General features: G+C 32.8%; 1 protein-coding gene across 11 annotated transcripts; it reads left to right on the plus strand.

Moving 5' to 3' along the window:
* Window positions 1-2,836: 2,836 nt before the first annotated feature.
* Window positions 2,837-20,937, plus strand: LOC107928095 (alpha,alpha-trehalose-phosphate synthase [UDP-forming] 1). Of its 11 annotated transcripts, none has more exons than XM_041086826.1 (19): window positions 4,690-4,901; window positions 5,994-6,057; window positions 10,899-11,352; window positions 11,441-11,538; window positions 11,629-12,017; window positions 12,858-12,972; window positions 13,154-13,255; window positions 13,930-14,080; window positions 14,944-15,032; window positions 15,997-16,045; window positions 16,800-16,900; window positions 17,098-17,285; window positions 18,351-18,468; window positions 18,772-18,948; window positions 19,025-19,147; window positions 19,229-19,316; window positions 19,416-19,546; window positions 19,661-19,759; window positions 20,083-20,937. In XM_041086826.1, the coding sequence occupies exons 3-19, from the start codon at window positions 10,962-10,964 to the stop codon at window positions 20,479-20,481; spliced, it is 2,808 nt and encodes a 935-aa protein (XP_040942760.1). In that variant the 5' UTR covers window positions 4,690-4,901; window positions 5,994-6,057; window positions 10,899-10,961; the 3' UTR covers window positions 20,482-20,937. The 11 variants fall into 11 exon arrangements, 10 of the variants coding, with proteins under 10 accessions (XP_016714737.1, XP_040942760.1, XP_016714741.1 ...); XM_016859247.2 differs by lacking the exon at window positions 4,690-4,901 and adding an exon at window positions 5,723-5,889; XM_016859248.2 differs by lacking the exons at window positions 4,690-4,901; window positions 5,994-6,057 and adding an exon at window positions 2,837-3,131.
* The last annotated feature ends 438 nt before the right edge of the window (window positions 20,938-21,375 follow it).

The raw sequence follows: 21,375 nt of genomic DNA on the forward strand, positions 1-21,375 counted from the left end.
TTTGTTTGATAAATAGAAGGGGAATAATTGAATTTAGAAAACAAGATATGATGGCCTAAAATAGAAGAAAAAAATAGAAGCTTAAGGGGTAAACTATTAAAATAGTCATATTTGTTTGCTTCAGGTTATACTTTATTATTATGTTTGAAATATTATATTTAGTCACTTACGTTATTGTATTGTAATATTTTTATCACTGAGTCGTAAATTGTCGTTAACGGTGTAATGCTAAGCTGATGTGGTATGTTAAATCATCATTTCAAAATAAAATTTTAGGCCAATTTATACAACTGGTCCCATATTTTTCGTTTTGAGCAATTTAATTTTTTTTAGGTTCTTTTAACCCTTTTTTTTCTGTTTCTCCCTCTGTTTCCTTCCTTCTTCATTTCTTTTAACGTAGTTTTTTTCTATATTTTCCATTTGTTAAACTAGTCTTTATACTTTTTTTTTTGGAACAACATAATTTTTTTGATTGAGGCGAGCTTGTGGATTAATTTATCAAATGGAAAACATAGAAAAACTACATTAAATAAATGAATAAGGGATGAAACAGAGGGTGAAGCAAAGAGAATGGAAAATAAAGAAAAAAAAAGGAAAGTTAAAAGAACATAAAAGAAAAAATTAAATTGTTCAAAACGAAAAATATGGGGACCGATTGTATAAATTAACCTAAAATTTTTATTTGAAATGATGATTTACATGCCACATCAGCTTACCTTTACACCGTTAACGACAATTAACGACGTAGTAACTAAAATATTACAATGCGATAACGTAAGTGACTAAAACGTAACATTTCAAACATAAGTGACTAAAAAATATAATATAAGGTAAACAAAAGTAACTATTTTAATAATTTACCCAATATTAAAGGTTATGTAAAAGCATATGCACAATCAATGATATTTAATTTGGCAAATATCTATTTATGGCATAATTTTGTCACACCAAAAATATGTGATCAGATGGATAATTGCTTCCTTATTATGAGTGGGAGTGGGTTACTAGTAGTTGCTAAAATTACAAATAAGTTTTGATTGATTTTGAAAATTTTGGATATAATATGACAATATAAGGGAAATAATTAAAATATAATATTCTATAAAATGTGACGTCAAAATTGCATAATCACGACATGCATGAAATTTAAATATGTTAAAATTTATATAATATTTTAAATATTATTATAATATGTGAAAATACATAAACATCATACAAAGCATTCTTTTAATAGTTGGAATTTGAAAATAAACATATATTTAAAAATAATTGTAACTAAGAATTGCTTTTTATTGCCTTTTAATATTTTTTATTTTATACTATTTGTTGAAAATATTATAATTTTATTTTGAAAAACACAAAATTTTGAAAAAAAAATTCTTGAATTACCTTCGTGTCACCTTAAATTACATAAAAGCTAAGCTTGCATTAAAAAATGAAATAAATAGGAGCTCCTTGATTGAATTTTAACTTAATTGGTATCGTTATCATTACAATAATTAGGAGGATGTGCATTTAGGTATATTTTCTCCAAAAATTGGGTTCTATGGATAGGTATAATCATTGTATAAAAAGAAGACTTCTTAATAATAATAAGGAAAAAAGGTCTCTCCAATCCTTCTCAATTTCAATATTGAGCAGAGTGGTTCTTCTAAAAAAATTAGAGTAATTTAATCACGACATTAATATTTGTTGTCAATTTTACATAAATTTAATTGGTATAATAACAAATTTAATTTTATTATTTAAACATTCTACCAATTTGGTCACAATTAAACAAATTTAACCTGTAATATTTTCGTAAATGTGTAAATGTTGAGGCTAAATTCGTTGACTTTTTAGAATCAATACCAAATTAACAAAATATGTAAACATTGATAGCTAAAATTGTTATTATACCTATCAAAATTATGCACAATTAACTAAAGACGTTAATGCAATAATTAATTGTTCTTAATTGTTCATTATCAAAATTAATAGGAATTAAATTACTTTAATTTTTTTTATAGAAACTATTTTACTCAAATTAAAAATTAAAAGTGGTTGAAAAAAAATACCGAAAAAGAAATTCTGTGTGTGAGATTCTCCAATAATATTAAGCTTCAAATACCTTACCACCAAATCTAACAAATGTAAATGATGTTAAAAAATATTTTAAAATCTTAATCTTAAATTTTTTTTAGCTCAAACAAAATATTATCAAAGACAAAAATAACAACAAAGCAATAAATAAATTAAAATAAATAAATAAGTAAGGCATGCATTCACTAAATAGAATTCAAAAGTTTAAAGACTACACTTAAATCGAAAGACTCAATCACTATAAAACTCTTGGTACGTCGTAATGCCATACATTGGTTTGTTCAATCTGAGAACTCATATCCTTCGCATTCATAATCAACGCTTAAATGTTTAATTCTTATTTCATAAGTTGTTTTAAATTTAATGAGATTTTTAAGTCACGAATTCACAAAAGAAAAGATAAAAAAAAAAAAAAACTACAGAAACAACTTAAACATAAAGAATAAGAAAGACTTGAAATCAGTTTGTAACGTAAAACTTAAAGACCTTGTTTTTTTCGATAGATGCTTAAAGAAGGAAAAGAGAAAGAAAGCGTAGAAAAAATGTGAACATATGTGAAATCATTTTATGTTATCGTTAAAATATTGTGTAACGTACGAATCAAATTTATTATTTATTTCATAAATTATTTAAAATTTATTAATGCGATTAAAGTGACAATTTTTATTTTATTTTATTTTATTGAAATTTACAAATATCAAAAAAGAAAAAAATATAGTTTTTGAAAAGAAAGAAGAACAAATTCCCTCCAAATGATTGGGCACAACCAAAGCGAAGCCAACAGTCTCCCAGCCATAGCCATTACTCTCTCTCTCTCTCTCTCTCCCCCGCCAAAAGAAAAAGCCTCTTTGATTCTCTCCTATAAATACCCTCCTCTCTTCCGTTCCTTCGTTTTCTCTCCAGAAAATTCCCTCACTAAGTTTTTCTTTTTGTTCTCTTAATCGCGCTTCGACTTTGATCTCCATTAATTTTTAGCTTTGTTCTTTTGAAATTCCTTAGCATTTGAGCTCTTTGCTCAAACATCAGATCTACTTCTACATTTTATCAAGGTTAGTTCCTCTTCTTTTTAAATCTTTTTTTTCGTTCATTTTTCTCTGTTTTTCTTATTTGTTCTGGTTTTTTTTTTTAGCTTAAATTTCGAAAATCATTGATTGTTCTTCTTCTTATTGTTGCTGTTGTTGTTTTGTTTAGTATTTCGAAAATTAGAGGTCCGTCTGATTTTCGTCGTTGTTTTCTTTAAATCTTTTTTAGAATTTTCATTGAGAAATGATGTTCATTCTTTCGAGGCTGCTCTGTTTGGTTGCTGTGAAACGAGAGAGTAAATTTTGGAGTATATAGAAAGAAACTTTTGTTTCTTTTGTTTCCAATATCGAGATTTTCTTTGTTTTCGAATAATGGTAATTGCTTTATTATTTATTTTTCTAAAAGATTCGGTCTATTTCTGGATTTCTTTGAACTGTAAATAATACCCTTTTTTTTGTTTATATAAAAGGCTAATTTACTCTTTCTAAGCAAATTTCTGCTGTGTTGTAACTTGAAACGGTTATCAGTATCGTTTACTTATTTGATAGTTTGGATGAAATATAGTTATAGGAAAGCTGTTAGATTCATATGGTGGTATTGAAATTATATTATGTAAACATTTTAGTTTTCAGGAAAGACAAGTCTCTAATTATACTGCTTTATTTTTCTACAAGCGTAGGTTAATTATAAAGTCTGGTATTATAAGTTGAGTGATACTTATTTTGTTAAAATTATACTGATAAATCTATCAAAAACATTACTGATAAAATAAATTTAAATATTTAAGTCATTAATTTTTAAAAATAATTTTTTTAAGAAGGTATTTTTTTTAATCTAGTATGGTTGAAATATTTTATTTAAAATTTTTTTATACAAAAGAGAACTATTCATGATCTCATCCTACTTTAAACATTTAAATTTTAATAATAATTTCGATACCAATCGAGTTAAAACTCAATTAACTTACTTAATTTTTTTAAAGTGCTTTAAATTCAAGTTTATATACTATTACTCGAGTAAAGTATATTAACTACCGTTAGTACTTAATCTTGGCTTGGCGCATCACTGAAGTTGTCTAGTCTCAATTTTGTCACGATAGTGATTGAGTGGAACTTAAGTATATCCCTGGAATCTGAGTTTAGTGGCTAGCACTTAGCAGAACTGCATAGACTTTCTTTTATTGTTAGACTGCGGAAAAGCACTAAACAGGTTCATTTAATGAGGCACTGTAGATTAGCAAAAACTTTTATAGCCAATGCGGCCTTGGAGGGGCTAGCATTTTCGAGCAGTTAAATCATATAGCTGGCTTTGCAGCCAATTGAATCTGGATTTTCCAAATACAAAAAATTGCCAGAGGATATTTCTTTGAGACCCAGGGGACTGTGACGTTAAGTCTTAACTACCCCTGTAGCTTTTACGGTGTAATTTTTAACTTTGGGAAACAAGCTCAATAATTGGAGTTTTAAGGATTATACACTAGAAGGAAAAGAGCCAAAATCATTAGTGAAGAAAATGACAACTCTTTTGGCTAACTGGCCAAATTGCTGTCATCTTGCTATTCTGAGAGTGTGGATAAAATGACACTAATTTTAGTTGGTCTGGTTGCAAAAGAGGGAGTAAGAACTCCATTGGAATTAAGGCATTTATGTGTCTTCACTTCGTATGCACAGATTCTCTGATTCGTTAGACAAGAATAGTATATATCTCCACCTTCACAACAACCAGAACTTGAAAAACAGATTCATCTGTAGACTGAAAACAGAGTTCATTCTTTCTCTTTTCAAATCGTAATTGAGGTAAGCTGTATTTCTCTTAGTACGATGCATGTAATTTGAGTTCCTTCTATGTTTCACTCTGTTTTTCTCTTCATTTTCATATAAAAAACTTAGTAGTCGATGCTTTGAGTATCTTTAAAACATTTTAACTAAGAAAAAAAGATTGTTAATTCCCCCCCCCCTTTTTTTGAAAATTTTGCTCAATGACTTGCAGCATTGATGGTAAAAGGCCTTTGTAACCGTTACCTTCTTATTACGTGGGTTGAAATGTTTTTGTATGGTGGTTACTGGTTAGATCAACAGATCTTATCCCAGGAGAAGGAAAGGAAAATCATGAAGAATTTCAGAAGCAGAGTAGTGTTTTTCTCCATTATTCTCATAAAAAAAAAAACTCTGAACAACTTGTTATAGTAGCCACTTGCCAATAGTGGGCCCTTAGTTTGAGCCTCTGAGGCTGAAAGGCTCATGTTTTAGACGTTTTGCGAGATGGCAGTTCCCTGGGGCCACATTAGAAATATTTTCTTAGGCTCAACATATATTTCAGAGATCTTTTTAAAGTATTTTGACATGGGTATGGCCTATGAGGTCATTTTTGCTCCACGAAAGTGTTTGCCAGACTGGATGGTTAGTATCATCTATCAGGCGATTCGGCCAGCCAAGGTCCCAACCCCATCCCAGGCAAGAAATCTGTGACTTAAATTTTTACGGGACCCACAAATTGTGGGTACCAACCTTTCGTGAACGAGTAACAAATTTATGCCTTCACTGAAAATTCCCTGGCGAGTGGCTACTAGTGTATCTTTTCACGGGCACTCACGCTCTAGGATCCCCAATATCTTTCTTTTTATCTCTGACCACAAGCAATAATACCAACCGCCCACTTGCCTTCGTTTAGCACAGAAAAAGAACAAACCAGCATGCAAGTCCTTTCTGTCAATTTCTGGTCTTCGCTCATTTCCCTTTTCCTCCCTTTCATCGATTTAGTCACTTGTATTATGGTTCTTTTCCGGTATCTGTCTTTCCTTTCTTCGCTTTTTTATTTGGACGATAGTCATAATTCAAAATTATATTTAAAAAGTATATTTCTGTTTGCTCATTATTTCTTTTTTGAAGTCCAAAAGTTGCAACCTTCCCCTGTAGCAAGTCCATGCAGTTCTTCCTCATTTCCTCTTAGACCGTAAGTAGCGGCATTTACTTACCTATCTGTACCATTAATTTCCGACATTTTCTAGCACCAGATTGCTTATGTTTTCCATTTTACTGGATTTCATTGACGCACGTCTTTACTGTCTCAGTTTATCTTTTTCTTGTTTCTTTGATTGCTATTGCTTAACTCTGGTAAATCAACAGAATTACTTGAATTGCTTTTGGTGAATTGTAATCTAGCTGAGCAACAAATTTTATGCTTTGGAATCTCTTCATTGTTTGACTTTTAGAAAGTTTGCTTGCAATATGCAGAGCGTGTAACCGGGTTAGGTATATAAGTCTTTCTAATCATACTATACAAGTTGGTGGCAAATCATTTTCGATCATCAGGTTAGGTACCAAGGAGATTCCTAATATGTACTATCTGTTAATATGGCTAAAGCCATTGTCATTCAAGTTTTCTTTCAAGGAATCGGATTAGGAATACGTGTAGACCAAGCATTTTGGCTTATCTCTTCGGTGCTTTACGTAAAAAAACATGTCCGTTCTTGAGTTGCGTCAATGTCCCAAGGTGGGAAAATGTCTGTTCATTCAGAATTCCCCACTAGGAAAATAGGGAAATGGTTGCCCCATTTGGTTGTTCTCCCACAGGCAAAAAATTTGCCTTTTCTTGTGCCAGCAGTTAAAGGTTGCTGGCTGCACCACTCAAAGAGTACAAGTAGCCCCACCCCCCCCCCACTCAACAGAGCAGGGGTTGACATGTCATCGCAATCGACATTGCTTAGTGCTTTTATTCTTTGGTCTACTCAAAATTACCCAAAAAATTAATCAAGGAGATTGATTTAGGTTTAGTTTAGTTGGTATTATTACTATTAAAACATATAAGAGAATATAAATTAGAGTGCATTTAGTCGCATAATATTTTTCTATAAATTAGTGAATAGGAATTGCATTGAAGAAAACACTAAAGAAGATTATTGTCGCACTTCTAGTTGCTTATTTTCCATGCTGATGTTTTTCAGTTCGAAATAGAGAGGAAAATAGAGGGGAAAACATGTTATTAAATGCGCTTTTGAGTTGCCAGGTCTAGTGGCTCTGTCTGTGCATTTATATTTAATTTCACCTATTAAAAGATTGTCACAAATTTCTTTAATTTATTATTACAATATAAGGATATACGTGATTCTATTAATTCTGTTTGTAAAAGTTGACAATTTTACTGTCAACGAATGAGATAACTGGTCTCATAAGTAACAGAAATGTTACTAGAAAAAAGTGTAAAATGTAATATTCCCCTAAAAACTACTTTTTATCTGGACTAGTTTATAAAATGCGCATTGCTAGCGTGGTCCAGTTGCTGGTCTCTCTATGCGCATTTACTTTATTAATCCTTTGCACGATAAAGGTACAAAGGACTAAATTTATATATATATAATCAGTAGAATTCTTAAATTTGTACAGGGCACTAAAAATACAATATATGTTAAAATATAAAAGTAGAAACCTTATAATAAAATGCTAAAGATAATATTCTCCCAAAACAAAAGGTAAAGTAATTCAAGAAAACGGGTAGAAATTAGACTAGAAAAGTTGGTGAAATGAATTTTTAATAAAGTTAAAAGTAATAGGAAGATTTTAGCTAAAACACATTTGGAGATTCCTAGTACGGGCCCTAAATTGTTTATAGATCTAATGTGAAAAGCATTATTAAATTATATTGCAGAAACGTTTTATGTGTTTTTTTTAAGGTGAAGAGGGATTTGATGTGTTGAATATAATGAAGACAAATAAGTTTGTCAAAATTGAAACAAATCATGATTGTCATGTATGACCCCTTTTTCATGCCTAGAATGCTGCTCGAGCCATACATGCTTTCTTCTTTTGGTTTTAACGAGGGAAGGAAAGTATATGGGGATTGAACTGGTCAATGTTTTTTGTCACTATTTAGTGGCTTAAACCACGTCGTATATGCCTCTTAAGTATATTAGAATTCATCAGTCATTTTGTGGATAAAATAAAAGAAGGTTTTTTTTAAAGTAATAATATTTATTAAAAATGGTTATATTTAAAAAATAAATTAAAATAGAAAGTAAATTTTTAAAGGAAATGAGAGGAGTAGGAGATAAGAGTGGGTAGTTATGAAAGATATTTATAAAAATACAGAAAGATAAGTTGTTTTTGAAAAAGTTAATTTGTTAGTCTTTTCTCTGAGTTATGTGACTAATTCAATCAAATATTTTATTATTAGCATAAATAATTTTATGAAATGCTTTTCCATTAGAGTTTGTAGTTCATCCTCCGATTCCACACTGTGAGGTTCACACACTACACTATCAGTGGTCACCTCTTCTATTGGAATCTCTCTTTCTCGTATTTAAACTACAAGAAGGGACTCAAGTATCCTCCAAGATGTCTTCTTTCTAACTTGTATGATCATTTAAGTTAAATCCTAATTTTATTGTTTATTTTGTATTCCTTTATATGTAAATTAGGAGATAAAAAAAACATTTTTAAAAATAACAGTCCTCGTTAATTATAACATTGATTTATCTTCTTTTCCTTTTTAAATATTAATAAATTGAAATCTTTCCGCGTGGTACATATTCGTATTGTTGACACTATTACAAGATTTTACACCTATTTTAGTAAGAGTATACCTAATTTTACTAAGATTTTGATTTACTGGTTTCTTTTCTTAGAGCAAAAGTTGGACCTTAGCAGTTACCACGCCCCTTAGATTTTCTCCCATAGATGTAAAGAAAAAAAAGATATTTGACTTGTCTCTAAATGTTGATTAATTGTTGCATTGCACAGCATTTTGCATTTTGTTTATTATTACTTCTTTCTTTGGTCAATTAAAATGGATTAAGGGACAACTTGATATCAACCATTTGTTTCTTTATAATCAGTTTCATTGAAAATTAATAATAGAGATTAGTTGATTTGTGGAAAAATATTTGATAGGGAGTTTTTAAACACTAAACAAATATCTTTATAGGGAAATGGTAAATTAGTTTTTTTTTAAAATACACATCAATTTTTTTATATTGTTTGTGAAATAAAAAAATTTATGTCCTAGTGTGCCAAATACATACTCTACTAATAATAGCTCGTACAAAAAAGCCAAAATTTTTGGGTTGGAAACGAGCTGTAATGATAGGACTTTTGGCACACTTCATGTTTTATTTTGCATGCAACTTCTGAAAAATTAAGTGTCCATATTATTACTTCATCTATTTTCTTATCAGCTTTATTAGTTTTTAAACTATTTGTTTAGTCACTTTCTTCCATTTCACAGCTTCTCCAAACAGTTACGTACTTGTCACATTAGTGTGTATATATAAATGGTGACGGCTCTTGTTTTCTCTCTATTTTACGTTCTAGAGAATGCCATAGTTTTCAAGGGTAGTACATTGATATCTGGAACCTTTTGACAAAATCAGCAGAGGACTTAAATACAAACTTTTGTTTCCTTTCCTTGAAAGGGGTAAAAACAATTGGTTTATACTTTTGTTTTCGTTGTTGTTTTTAGAAAATAGGACAGGCTTAATTATTAATTATAATAAGTAAAAGATTTGATTGTTTTATTTTATTTGAAAAAGACAAAAGATTACCCTTCCATGCGGAATAAAAGACACAATATTTTTTCCCACTAAAAGAAAACCAAAATAAATTAAAATTGATATTGAAGCGGTTCAGATTTCTTTAGCAATCTGTTCAAATACCCGATAAGACCTGGAAAATGCTCATGTGGCCTTACCTGAGTCGGACCCACGGAGGAACGTGTAGGAAAAGCAGATCTTTCCTAAGTGCTTTCGTCATAGATTTTTTAGTAATGATCATTTAAACACTATTAAATTACTTGACTGAAATGTCCCAATTTCTTGAGTCTTCCGAGGTTTTGATTAGTATTTTACTATACTACGTATTTTCTGGTTTTTTGTTGGTAAAACTTTTTCTTTCCCTTTTCTACACGATCTTATGTTCTTTCTTGTGTCACCTGCAGCTGCATGGCGGGCTTTAAGTGCCCATATAAAGATTTCACAAGAATTGTGTTCCTTCCTTACTTTTTGTCCTGCTATGATAACTCTCTCCCACCCACAACTAGACTCTGGAATTTTCTTTCTGTTTCATTTCTTTACCTTTCTTATCTAATCCTTTGGTGCTTCAGTTTTAGTACAGAAGTTCATGTATTGTAGCAAAGCGTAAGCAGGTTAACTTTTCTTATAGGAAATATTGGGTTGTTTGGTTTTTAGGATTTGGTCTCAAAGGTGGGAATTTTTTTTTCTTTTTTTTTTCACTACTTTTTGCTATTTTAAACTGGTTAAGACTTAAGATAGATTCTTCGAGTTTAATAAGCTTCCAATGTTTTAACTAAAAAAGATTCTTTTAATTTTTGCGTGCAATGGGTTGGATTTTAACCTGGATGATAGGTTGTTGCGGAATCTTGAAAAATGAAGGGAACTACATAGCCGCGTGGATTTTATATTCTCTATAGTTCGGCTCTGCTAATGTGTCATTCTTGCTTCTTTTTCCTATGCGATTTTTATACATAGTGGATTTTGGTCCGAAAGAAATCTTGGGCTTGAATTATTATAAAAATTCATGGTAGACCCCATTTTTTCATCAAATTCAGTGGATCCCATTTTATTTGTTATCTTTTCATATTTTTCTGTCCTTTTGTTTGATTCTTTTTGGGAAGAAATTTAGGCAGTAACAAGTTTTTAAAGACAATGGAAATCTTAGTAACTATTTGTACAAAATCATTGACCGTCGTCGTGTTTTTACAGTACGTAATCTTAGTAAGATGCAGAGCTTTCTCAGAATTATGCTGCTGATTAATACGCTTAATTTACTAAAACAAAAATGCAGGACATAAAATTATTCTGAGAGCTTATAAAATTGGTATTGGTGGTTGGTTTCTAGATTGAGCGTATGCCTGGAAACAAGTACAACGGTAATTCGCCGCATATACCAACTCGCACGGAACGCCTTTTGCGTGATAGAGAGCTAAGGGAGCAAAGGAAAAGCAACAGAACTTCCCATTTAGATGAAGTGATTGATATTCGTAAGGGGGCTGAAGTATCTGAGAATGGACCACGTTTTAGAGAAGGTGACAACTCTAGGGCTGCTTTTGTCGAAAAATACTTGGAAGACGCTGCAGTTGCAAGGGCACTGACTGAGGGATGCGAAAGACAAGATGGAAGGCCTTTTAGGCAACGACTGTTGGTAGTGGCCAATAGGCTTCCTGTTTCTGCCGTGAGGAGGGGTGAAGATTCATGGTCACTGGAAATAAGTGCTGGAGGTCTTGTAACTGCTCTCTTGGGTAAGCTATTAACTCCCTGGTTTACTTGGGTCTTGTGTCAACATTTCTACATTTACCATTACAGGATAACTTTAGATGAACTTTCCAGGTGTCAAGGAGTTTGAAACAAGGTGGATTGGATGGGCTGGTGTGAATGTTCCGGATGAGATTGGACAGAAGGCACTTACTAAAGCTTTAGCTGAAAAGGTATTTAGCTGCTTTTGAAACACTCTTTCTGGAATGCAATCTGATTATATGTTATATAGGCAATTTAGATTGAAGGCACTTATCATGCAGTGGTGTATCCCAGTATTCCTTGATGAAGAGATTGTTCATCAGTACTACAATGGTTATTGCAATAATATATTGTGGCCTCTATTTCACTACCTTGGACTTCCTCAAGAAGACCGCCTTGCTACTACAAGAAGTTTCCAGTCCCAGTTTGCTGCATACAAGAAAGCCAATCAAATGTTTGCTGATGTCGTAAATATGCACTATGAAGAGGGGGATGTTGTCTGGTGCCATGATTACCACCTAATGTATCTTCCCGAATGCCTGAAGAACCACAACAATAATATGAAAGTTGGTTGGTTTCTACATACACCATTCCCTTCTTCTGAAATTCATAGGACACTGCCATCCAGATCTGAGCTTTTGCGTTCAGTTCTTGCTGCTGACTTGGTTGGGTAGGTTTCTGCTGCATTTTTGCTGACTTATTGCACTTCATCTTAACATGATTGATATATTTTACTTTTCAAACATAAGTTATCAGTCTATCTCAATTGGTGAAATCTGGATATGCATAGTATAGCTAGTTAACTTTTCCTCTTAGCCTATTTACCCCTCTAATTTTTGCTGTTGGTATTCTTTGTACTTATGCAAGGTTCATTGTTTTACAATTTGGTTGTGAATGGTGGACATTTCTATTGGCAATTATCACACTGACATTTTCTCTGCCTTGTTAATTTAATTATTTTAATCTGCAGATTATTGAAGTTTAGCTGGTCCAGAAATTTGTTAATTTCACTTATCGTAACTAACATGTGCTAGTTTAAAACAAGCAGGATTATGTGGTTTTAGAATTGCATGACCTCTTGCAGTTAAGCTTTCTGAAAATCTACAGGGAAGTGATGCTTATTAGTGAAGAAAAGTCGGCAAAATAAAAACAAAAAAAATCGTTATTTGTATATGTTTGTATTTAAGATGTGTTGCATTTGATTCTAATAGGTCTCATGATTTTATCACACCTATTATTAGATCAGCTCTGAGAGTGTGTTTCTCAAATTTTTATAAAGCTTACTATTAAAGCAAAGTTGGCAAAATAAAAACAAAAAATCCTTATTTGTATAGATGTTTGTATTAAAGATGGATTGCATTTGATTCTAATAGGTCTCATGGTTTTATCACTTTGAAGTGGTTCATTCCCTATGATTGGATCACCTCTGAGAGTGTGTTTCTTAGACTTCTATAACTATTTGCCTAATGTGCAGATAACCATTGTTTTCATTTTGTTGTATGCGTTCCAGTTTTCATACCTATGACTATGCCAGACATTTTGTTAGTGCCTGTACTCGAATTCTTGGAATTGAGGGGACACCTGAAGGAGTCGAGGATCAAGGGAGGCTGACCCGTGTTGCTGCGGTATGTTTGATTCCTTTATTTCCTTTTTTTTCACTTGACTTCTCCTATGCCTTTATTCTTCATAGCTTGTTGTTTTATATGCTGTACTAGGAATATTAGTTTAAACATGTTTTTCCTTCAAACTAATTGCAAATTATGCTTATACTTGTCTTTTTGGTTCTTTAATTGCTTGAGACATCAGTTTCCTATTGGGATAGACTCTCTACGGTTCCAAAACGCACTTCTGGTTCCTCAGGTCCAGGAACACATCAAAGAATTGAAAGAAAGGTTTTCTGGCCGAAAGGTAGATGCTTTATTTACCTTATGACATTCTTATAACCTTTAATTTCTTTATCTGCTTGTTTGTTGCTAAATTTGAAATCTGTGATTTCTGGTTTTGTAAGTGTGTGATCAACATCTTGTGCAATTGTTTTGACCAAAACTATTTTCAGTGTTTGTTAATAAAAAAATTCTACCCTGATTTCTAGTCATGCCATGTTTGAATTACTATGGAATATATACATACACAAACTGATTATATAGACATGTAGATATGTATGCATAGTTTATAATATTTTAATGTTAATACTAGGATGTATACTTGTTAAGCATCTAACGTAAAAACAGTTGGCATTAAGTGGAGAGACTTTATAAGACTAGGAAACCCAATATTTAACAGATGGGGTATAGCACCACTTAACAGCCAGCTCAATTTCAGCTATTTATCCCTTTTAGATTGAAATTTTCTTTTTCCTTTTTTCATTTTTATTTCTATTTCACCTTTCAAAGCAGTATAATGTAGAAGTGTTTGCCAGTTTATTATACATGTTTGTAAATCCATGTAGAAAGAACATTTCTCTCTTCTATATCTTCTCTTTTTGGTTTTCTAATATAAGTCTTTTGTGGCCTTATATTGCTGTGACGTATTATTTTATTTGTTGCTCTGTGTGCTTATTATTAACTGTCCTAACTTGGCAGGTAATGCTTGGTGTTGATCGTCTTGATATGATTAAAGGAATTCCCCAAAAGATACTGGCATTTGAAAAGTTCCTTGAGGAAAATCCTAACTGGCGTGATAAAGTGGTTTTGCTGCAAATTGCAGTGCCAACAAGAACTGATGTTCCTGAATGTATGCTTCTTTGTTTCTCTTGTTTGTAGATATGTGTTCTAATACTGTTTATGTGTTTGCCAGGTATAGCATATTTCTGGAGTTAGTTTTCCTTTACAAGAAAGATATGTTATTGTTAGTTTTTAATATTCTTGAGTTCCATCTTGGGCAGCAATTGTGTAGATTTTTTAACCTTAAATCTGTTTTGGAATTGTCAATGGTGTATTTACTAGTCGTTTGGCATAAAGAGCCTCCAGATGTTGTAGACTGAGCAAGTTACCAGGCTATCAATTAGCAATTAGAAGCTTTAAAGAGGAAAGTGCAGGATACAACATGAGCTTGAAATTTTAGTTCACTTGCTATACTCAATATGTATTATCAATTGCATGCCCAAATATGTTATAAAAAATATCAATTAGTTTATAAAGGATTTTGTTTTCCTGAATAACAAACCAACCTGACTTGAAATCTGAACCAGGAAATGATGTAAGAGTCGAGATTTGACATATAAATATGCTATTCTAATTCCTCAATTGCTCTCCTGAAGTATGTTTCGCTTCCTGACCAAAGTTGAAGATAATTAACATTCTTCTTTTTACAGTTACTCACGCCCTTCAGAAACCTTTCTTGAGTTTCTTTTGTCGAATGAAAAGGAATTTGATATGTTTTACTACCAACTCTGGTAGTAAATGCGAAAGGCAGGATGATAATGTTGTCAACTTTTTCTTACAGATTCCTTGGGTTCATCATGCATGCTCAATTTGGTCATATTATTTTTAAACTTTAATATGGTCATTTTTATAAATAATGAAATTATTTGGAAAATTCCTGATTAATGTGTTTGGCTGAATGTAATTCTTAATTTTACTTATTATTGTTCGCAGACCAGAAACTTACAAGCCAAGTTCATGAAATTGTTGGGCGAATTAATGGTCGATTTGGATCACTGACTGCAGTACCAATACATCACCTGGTTTGTCTTTGGCATCCTAATAATTTCATGCCTGTGTTTTTTTTCTTTGCTTGTATTTTATCTGCTAGCTTCATGAAACTTTGATTTGAACTCTTTTGCCTGCAGGATTTCTGTTGCCTGTCATCTTGGCATTCTAGCATTTATCTTTTTATCTTATTATCTTATTATCATTCTTTTAGTCTGGTGGGAGATAAATATGGAACATCTTGTAGAAAAATGTTAAAGAGTAGCCATTTCTGTTGGACATTAAATGGAAGAGAGAGTAGAGTAGAAGAAACAATTATCCTTTCTTGTTTTGAAATAAAAGTAGAGTTGAGAATTTATCATAATGGTTTTTCCCCAGAATTAACAGTATGCCCCAAATTCAAACCATTACTAAAATGGATTTTTGGGTGGTAACTTTCACCTCTGAATCCTCTACTGAAGAACTCAGAAACACTGAATTTTTTTCACTCTATTTCTCTCTACTCTTCCCTTGCCAAAGTTGTAAAAGTTTACCATGAGTTCTTGTAGTTATATTCTCAATCCTCAATTCATAGTTTGATTATGTGGTGTAGTGCCTTAGGAAGATAGATACCTAAATTGACTAAAGTTTTAAATGAAAAGGAAGTACTCACCTTTTTGTGGAGACTCTGAGATATTAAAAACTTTTACTTTCATGAACTTGCTAGACTAGGATGAGAAATATTCATGTATAGGAGAGTGATATATTGTCTAAAATGAATTATAATAGGTTGAATTTCAGGTTGTGTATTATTTGTCTTATCCTGAATGTTCCTTAATTTGTTATAATTGAACCCGTTTATAATCATAGGTTTCTTGGTTTCATCTTTGAGTTTCTACCAGCATTTGAAGTTTGGACTTTGGACTGTGCAAGGAAGAGAGATCATTATTTTAAGTTTTTGTTTGCTTTCATGGATTTCTAATAACGGGGATTTTTCTATGTACTTTTTTCGCTTTACAGGATCGTTCACTTGACTTTCACGCACTATGTGCATTATATGCTGTTACCGGTACTTGTTGAATTATTTTTCTTTTTATCTTCAATTTATTTTCATTCTTCAGTTTATTACTTTATTTGGTTGATTCGTAATTGTTTTGCCACTAAACATTTTTAAATTAGTATTTATCTTCTACTTTTTCTTTTCGATTTGTTCTCTATGGATTCAGATGTTGATTGATTTGGTCGTCTGTTGTAGTTGCAATTACAGTTAGTACTTAAGACATAAACAAAGGCCCTGGTTTCACTTCTTGCAAGTAAATATTCTAGGGAAAGCATAACTGGTTCATTTGTTTTTTCTGTACATCACAATCTAACTGTTTTATTGTGTTTTGGCACATTGAAGAATCATATGACATCTGTAACTTTTTTGGAACTTGAAACTAATTTGGATAGTTCTGAGGAAAGGCTGACGGTTGTTCTCTAAAGAATAATATCTGGAGAAATCCAATAAGTCTGTACAATTAGAGACTTTATTATGAAGTTGCCATTGTTGTAACCTGGAATGTCAATCGATTGTTGTGATCACAGGATTAGCAATCTTGATGAATTGTATCCTCAATGTCTTTTAAATATTTATCAGTCTTCAGGGAACTAGTGAAATCCACTTTAGAATATTGCTTTTCAGCTTCTCGCAAGGCCCATATGACAATAGCATTTTGGTTATGATTGATTCCAGGATATGGTTCTTAGCACCAAAATTTTCATTATACTGTTTTTAGTTGTGGATTGTTGTATTTAATAATGGATGACCTTTTCTTCTTCAGATGTAGCACTTGTCACATCTTTAAGGGATGGCATGAACCTTGTCAGTTATGAGTTTGTTGCTTGCCAAGAAGCAAAGAAAGGGGTCCTCATTCTCAGTGAAGTAATTACTTACTACTTAAAAGTATTCATTGCATGTTTTTGGGTTGAACGAGACTAGTTTTGCTGTACTTGATTTTCATGCTATATTGAAGACTTAATAGGTTAATCAAAATTCTTGCTCTCAAAGTACTGAAGTGCTATACTCAAGTTAGTAAAAGTAGTTCTTTCTAACCTTGATATCCTTGATGTATCTTGCAGTTTGCTGGTGCTGCACAATCTCTGGGTGCTGGCGCAATTCTAGTAAATCCTTGGAATATCACTGAAGTTGCGGCTTCTATTGCCCAGGCTTTGAACATGTCGGCTGAAGAAAGGGAGAAGCGACATCAACACAATTTCCATCATGTGACAAAGCACACTGCTCAAGAATGGGCTGAAATGTTTGTAAGGTACGCAACGATATTTGTCTGCAGTTTTGAATATATCTTCTGGCTGTTTGTCTCGTTCTTAAGAGTTCTGAAACTCTCTAGAACATGTTCATCATATAGGTGGGCAAATTTTCCTCTAATAGGCCAATTAGTTCTATTTCACTTTCAACATGGTTTTAGTGTTGAAATATATTCTGCTAAATTCAGGCTGAGGTTCATTAATCTGGCAATGGAGAATTTTATAGTTGAAAACATAGCCTTTTCTTTTAAAGATTTACGTGAATGTGAAAGAGGACACAATTATGATTTTCTTACATTGTTCAAGTGCATGTAAATTTTGAAATTTTACTGCATTTGTTAAGGTCATTTGCACTATGACCTTTCCCAACTTCATACAGAAGTTATCTGGTTTGGCCATGGTCAACCCTCCATCAGCTTTTGTTGCATTGATGTACATTATCAAAAGTAGCAATCTATTTTCTAATTTAGTTAGCTAGGCATCATTGATTTTTGCCTCAGTCACATAGGAAACTAAATTCTCAGGTCTGCTTATTTCATCTATCAAAAACGTAGATGGACAAGATATTATCTTGATATGTCATTATATATATAATTTTCTTTTAAAGGCACTCAGTTTCCCATTAGTACTGATGATTATTACATTTCCCTTTCCAATCAACCTTCAGTTAGTTTGGACAAAGTCGCTTGTTGTCTTGTATTAGGCATTCACATGTCAGCCCATTTTGTTTAATTGTCAATTTGACTTGCTCACAAGCGCAAATATGTGGTGTTGCCCCATATTAGCTGATTTTGAAGTTTGGTATTGCCAAGTTTGATCTCTATTCCTTGGCCATTTACTTTTAGCTTAGGTGCCTTAACAAGTATGTAAATGGTAGAGATTATTGGTACTAATTCTTTCTGTTCACTCTTTAAGATCAGTACATTTCTTTCCCAATGATTAAAAGAAATGAAGTAGAAATGTAATGTCTTTTCCTCATTAAAGTTAACGTGTCCATGTTCTGCTAAATGCTAACCATGTCATGCCGGGATTCACTGAGATTTGAGTTTCCTGTAAATACTTTGCAGTGAACTGAACGATACTGTTGTTGAAGCACAGCTAAGGACAAGCAAAGAGCCTCCTGAGCTTCCACAGAATGATGCAGTGGAACGTTACTTGCTGTCTGGCAATAGATTACTGATACTGGTATGATTGTTTGACCTACAATCTCTTATGTTATTTTAAAATGCCCCTCAGCTAGTAAAAGCTTTATCCAAGGCCTGCAAGTATAAGATACACATCAAGCCCAAGGGGCTTATGATTGTTTTTGTATCAACTAAAGGCAAGTTAACATTTTTACATAATCTGACCATTGCCATCTATGTTTGCTAATGTGATTGCTAGCTCTTTGATTTTCTTTTTCCCTTGCAATCTTTTCCTGGAGGCATACTATTAATGTCATAAATGCTTCCCTTGTTGACCTCATCTTGGGGATGGCCCAAAACTCAGGGTTTTAATTCAACATTAACCGAACCTGTGGATACTTCTGGGAATAGAAGTGATCAAATCAGAGAAAAGAATCCTAATTTGCACCCGGAATTAAAAGAACACTTGACAGCTCTCTGTAATGATAAAAAGACGACGATAGTTGTCCTTAGTGGGAGCAAAAGTGAAGTCTTGGACAAGGTACGCTTGGAATTTTCTTTCTTTCTGCTCTATCCTAAGTTTGTCCTCTATCAAAACCACCTGATTGCTCTCACAGAACTTTGCGGAGTATGACATGTGGTTGGCCGCAGAAAATGGTATGTTTCTACGCCATACAAAGGGTGACTGGATGACAACCATGCCAGAACACTTGAACATGGAATGGGTTGATAGTCTGAAGGTAACAAGATTGTAATTGATGTACTCTTCATCCAATCTGTCTTTCCTGCTTTGCCTAATGATGCTGATGGCATGATGGCAGCATGTTTTTGAGTATTTCACTGAAAGAACACCAAGATCAGAGTTTGAGATCCGCACTACATCGCTCGTATGGAATTACAAGTATGCAGGTACTTGGTCTGTTTGATTTTCGAGTTTTCTCTTGATTGATACCAACCCTGCTTGTCTGAACCTTCCTTGTGTTCCCTTTCATGTTATTTTGTCTATAGATGTTGAATTTGGAAGACTTCAGGCTAGAGATATGCTGCAGCATCTCTGGACCGGCCCCATTTCTAATGCATCTGTTGATGTTGTTCAAGGGAGTCGATCGGTTGAGGTGCGACCTGTTGGTGTTACAAAGGTAACTTCCTGTTCACCTCATATAGATTTTGTTTGTTCTATTTGAATATGTTTTTAGTTTAGTGGCATTGGAGATTCCTCCTTGCCTCTATTTGATAATTTCATTTAAATCCAGGGGGCAGCTATTGATCGTATTTTAGGAGAAATAGTTCACAACACGTCGATGACAACACCAATTGATTATGTCCTTTGTGTTGGACATTTCCTGGGGAAGGTAATATTCTCTTCAATCTTGCATAAAGGCATTCTAATAAACAAACAACACTGCTGCGTTATGGGAAATAATGAGAGGCATCTTTAAGGTCGCAAAACGAATTGGAGCAACCTCACCATGGTGTGGAGGCATGGTTCATTAGTAAATCTTGGTGCATTGGTTATTTTAACTGGATTAATCATGTTCTGATAATAGGATTGTGGAAAGTGCTGAAACTATAATGTTCACACTTTAATTACTAGAAAGAAATGCCAGAACATTGCATGATATTGAACTTTGTTTGACGCCCTTTAACGATAAGAAAATTTTCGTCATTTCAACAGGATGAAGATGTTTATACATTTTTTGAGCCAGAGCTGCCTTCTGATGTAAATATGGCAAAATGCAAGCCAATCGATGCACCAAAGTTACCTACTGAGAAAAAGGCTCCCTCGAAGCTTCCAGCAGCCAAAAGTGGGCCAAAATCATCACAAACAAAGACACCCAAACCATCCCCGGCTCCTGATAAAAGAACTGGCAATAACCATAGCGGTGGGAGTTCACGGCGTGCATCACCGGAAAAGGTAAAGGAGAAGGAAAAGATGGCCTGGAGCGTGCTTGATCTCAAAGGAGATAACTACTTCTCCTGTGCTGTCGGACGGAAGCGTACATCTGCTCGATATTTACTTGGTTCATCAGATGATGTTGTCTCGTTCCTGAGCAGACTAGCAAAAGGCACTTGATAACGCGCCTTCAGTTGTCGACTTTGCATGTCTAATAATTTCTAGCATTTGAGGACTCCACAATCAAACGAAGTGTTTCCTTAACAGTCGAGGCAGATATGTTGCCATTGATCGGCACTTTTCCCTTTGATTCTCCCATCCTTCTGAGAACAAACTGTGCAAAGCTAAAGTTTTCAGACATATGAACGAACCACAGCATAGTTCATTGGGTCAAAATATATATATGATGAAGGAAAACAATATATGGCGACGAAATTTTCTCTTCATTGTTGCATCAGTTTATACAACAACTACAATGGCTTCACCAGTATTTGAATGTTTAAATTATGGTCACTTTTCTCTTTGTAACTTCAACACTTTTGACTTGAGATTCATTTAGACATGCCTATTGTTGTATTAAAGGTGGATACATCTATATACAGATACAGAGTACCCAGCTGACAAGCTTTGAAATTCTTTTTTAGGGAATTTGAAAACTGCTAATTGACAAAATTACTGGTTGATGCAATTTTTGAACTTCATAAATGATCCGAAACTTTAATTGTTAGCCATTTTGTTTTGTAATTATATTTAGGGGTTAACAAGTATAATGAAATACTAAAAGAATAAATATTTTAAAAAAGAGATGCATGTTAATTTTTTTAAGATCATTTCTGGAAATATAATAAATATTCGTCCTTATTTAATTGTGGATTCTTGGTATTATCTAATTGGATGGATTTTTATCTCGTGTTCTTTTCTCTTTCCTTTCAATTTTATTATAGAAGTCTTTATTGACTTCAACAATCAACAGATTTGATTATAAAATTAAGTTACCTTTCTTAAACATTAATTGAAGAAATTACTAGTATGAAAGGAAAAAAAGTTAAAGAAATTACTCATGTAAAAGATCTT

This window comes from Gossypium hirsutum, chromosome D01 (assembly GCF_007990345.1).
Source record: "Gossypium hirsutum isolate 1008001.06 chromosome D01, Gossypium_hirsutum_v2.1, whole genome shotgun sequence".
NCBI lineage: Eukaryota > Viridiplantae > Streptophyta > Magnoliopsida > Malvales > Malvaceae > Gossypium > Gossypium hirsutum.

What these genes read in the sequence shown, in the direction of transcription:
- LOC107928095 (XM_016859244.2), top strand. Translation starts at nt 9,769, where the DNA reads ATGCTCATGTGGCCTTACCTGAGTCGGACCCACGGAGGAACGTGTAGG. An exon ending in CTAAAGCTTTAGCTGAAAAG is followed by an intron (nt 11,539 to 11,628) that starts GTATTTAGCTGC and finishes CTTATCATGCAG; the next exon opens with TGGTGTATCCCAGTATTCCT. An exon ending in AAGAACTGATGTTCCTGAAT is followed by an intron (nt 14,081 to 14,943) that starts GTATGCTTCTTT and finishes TATTGTTCGCAG; the next exon opens with ACCAGAAACTTACAAGCCAA.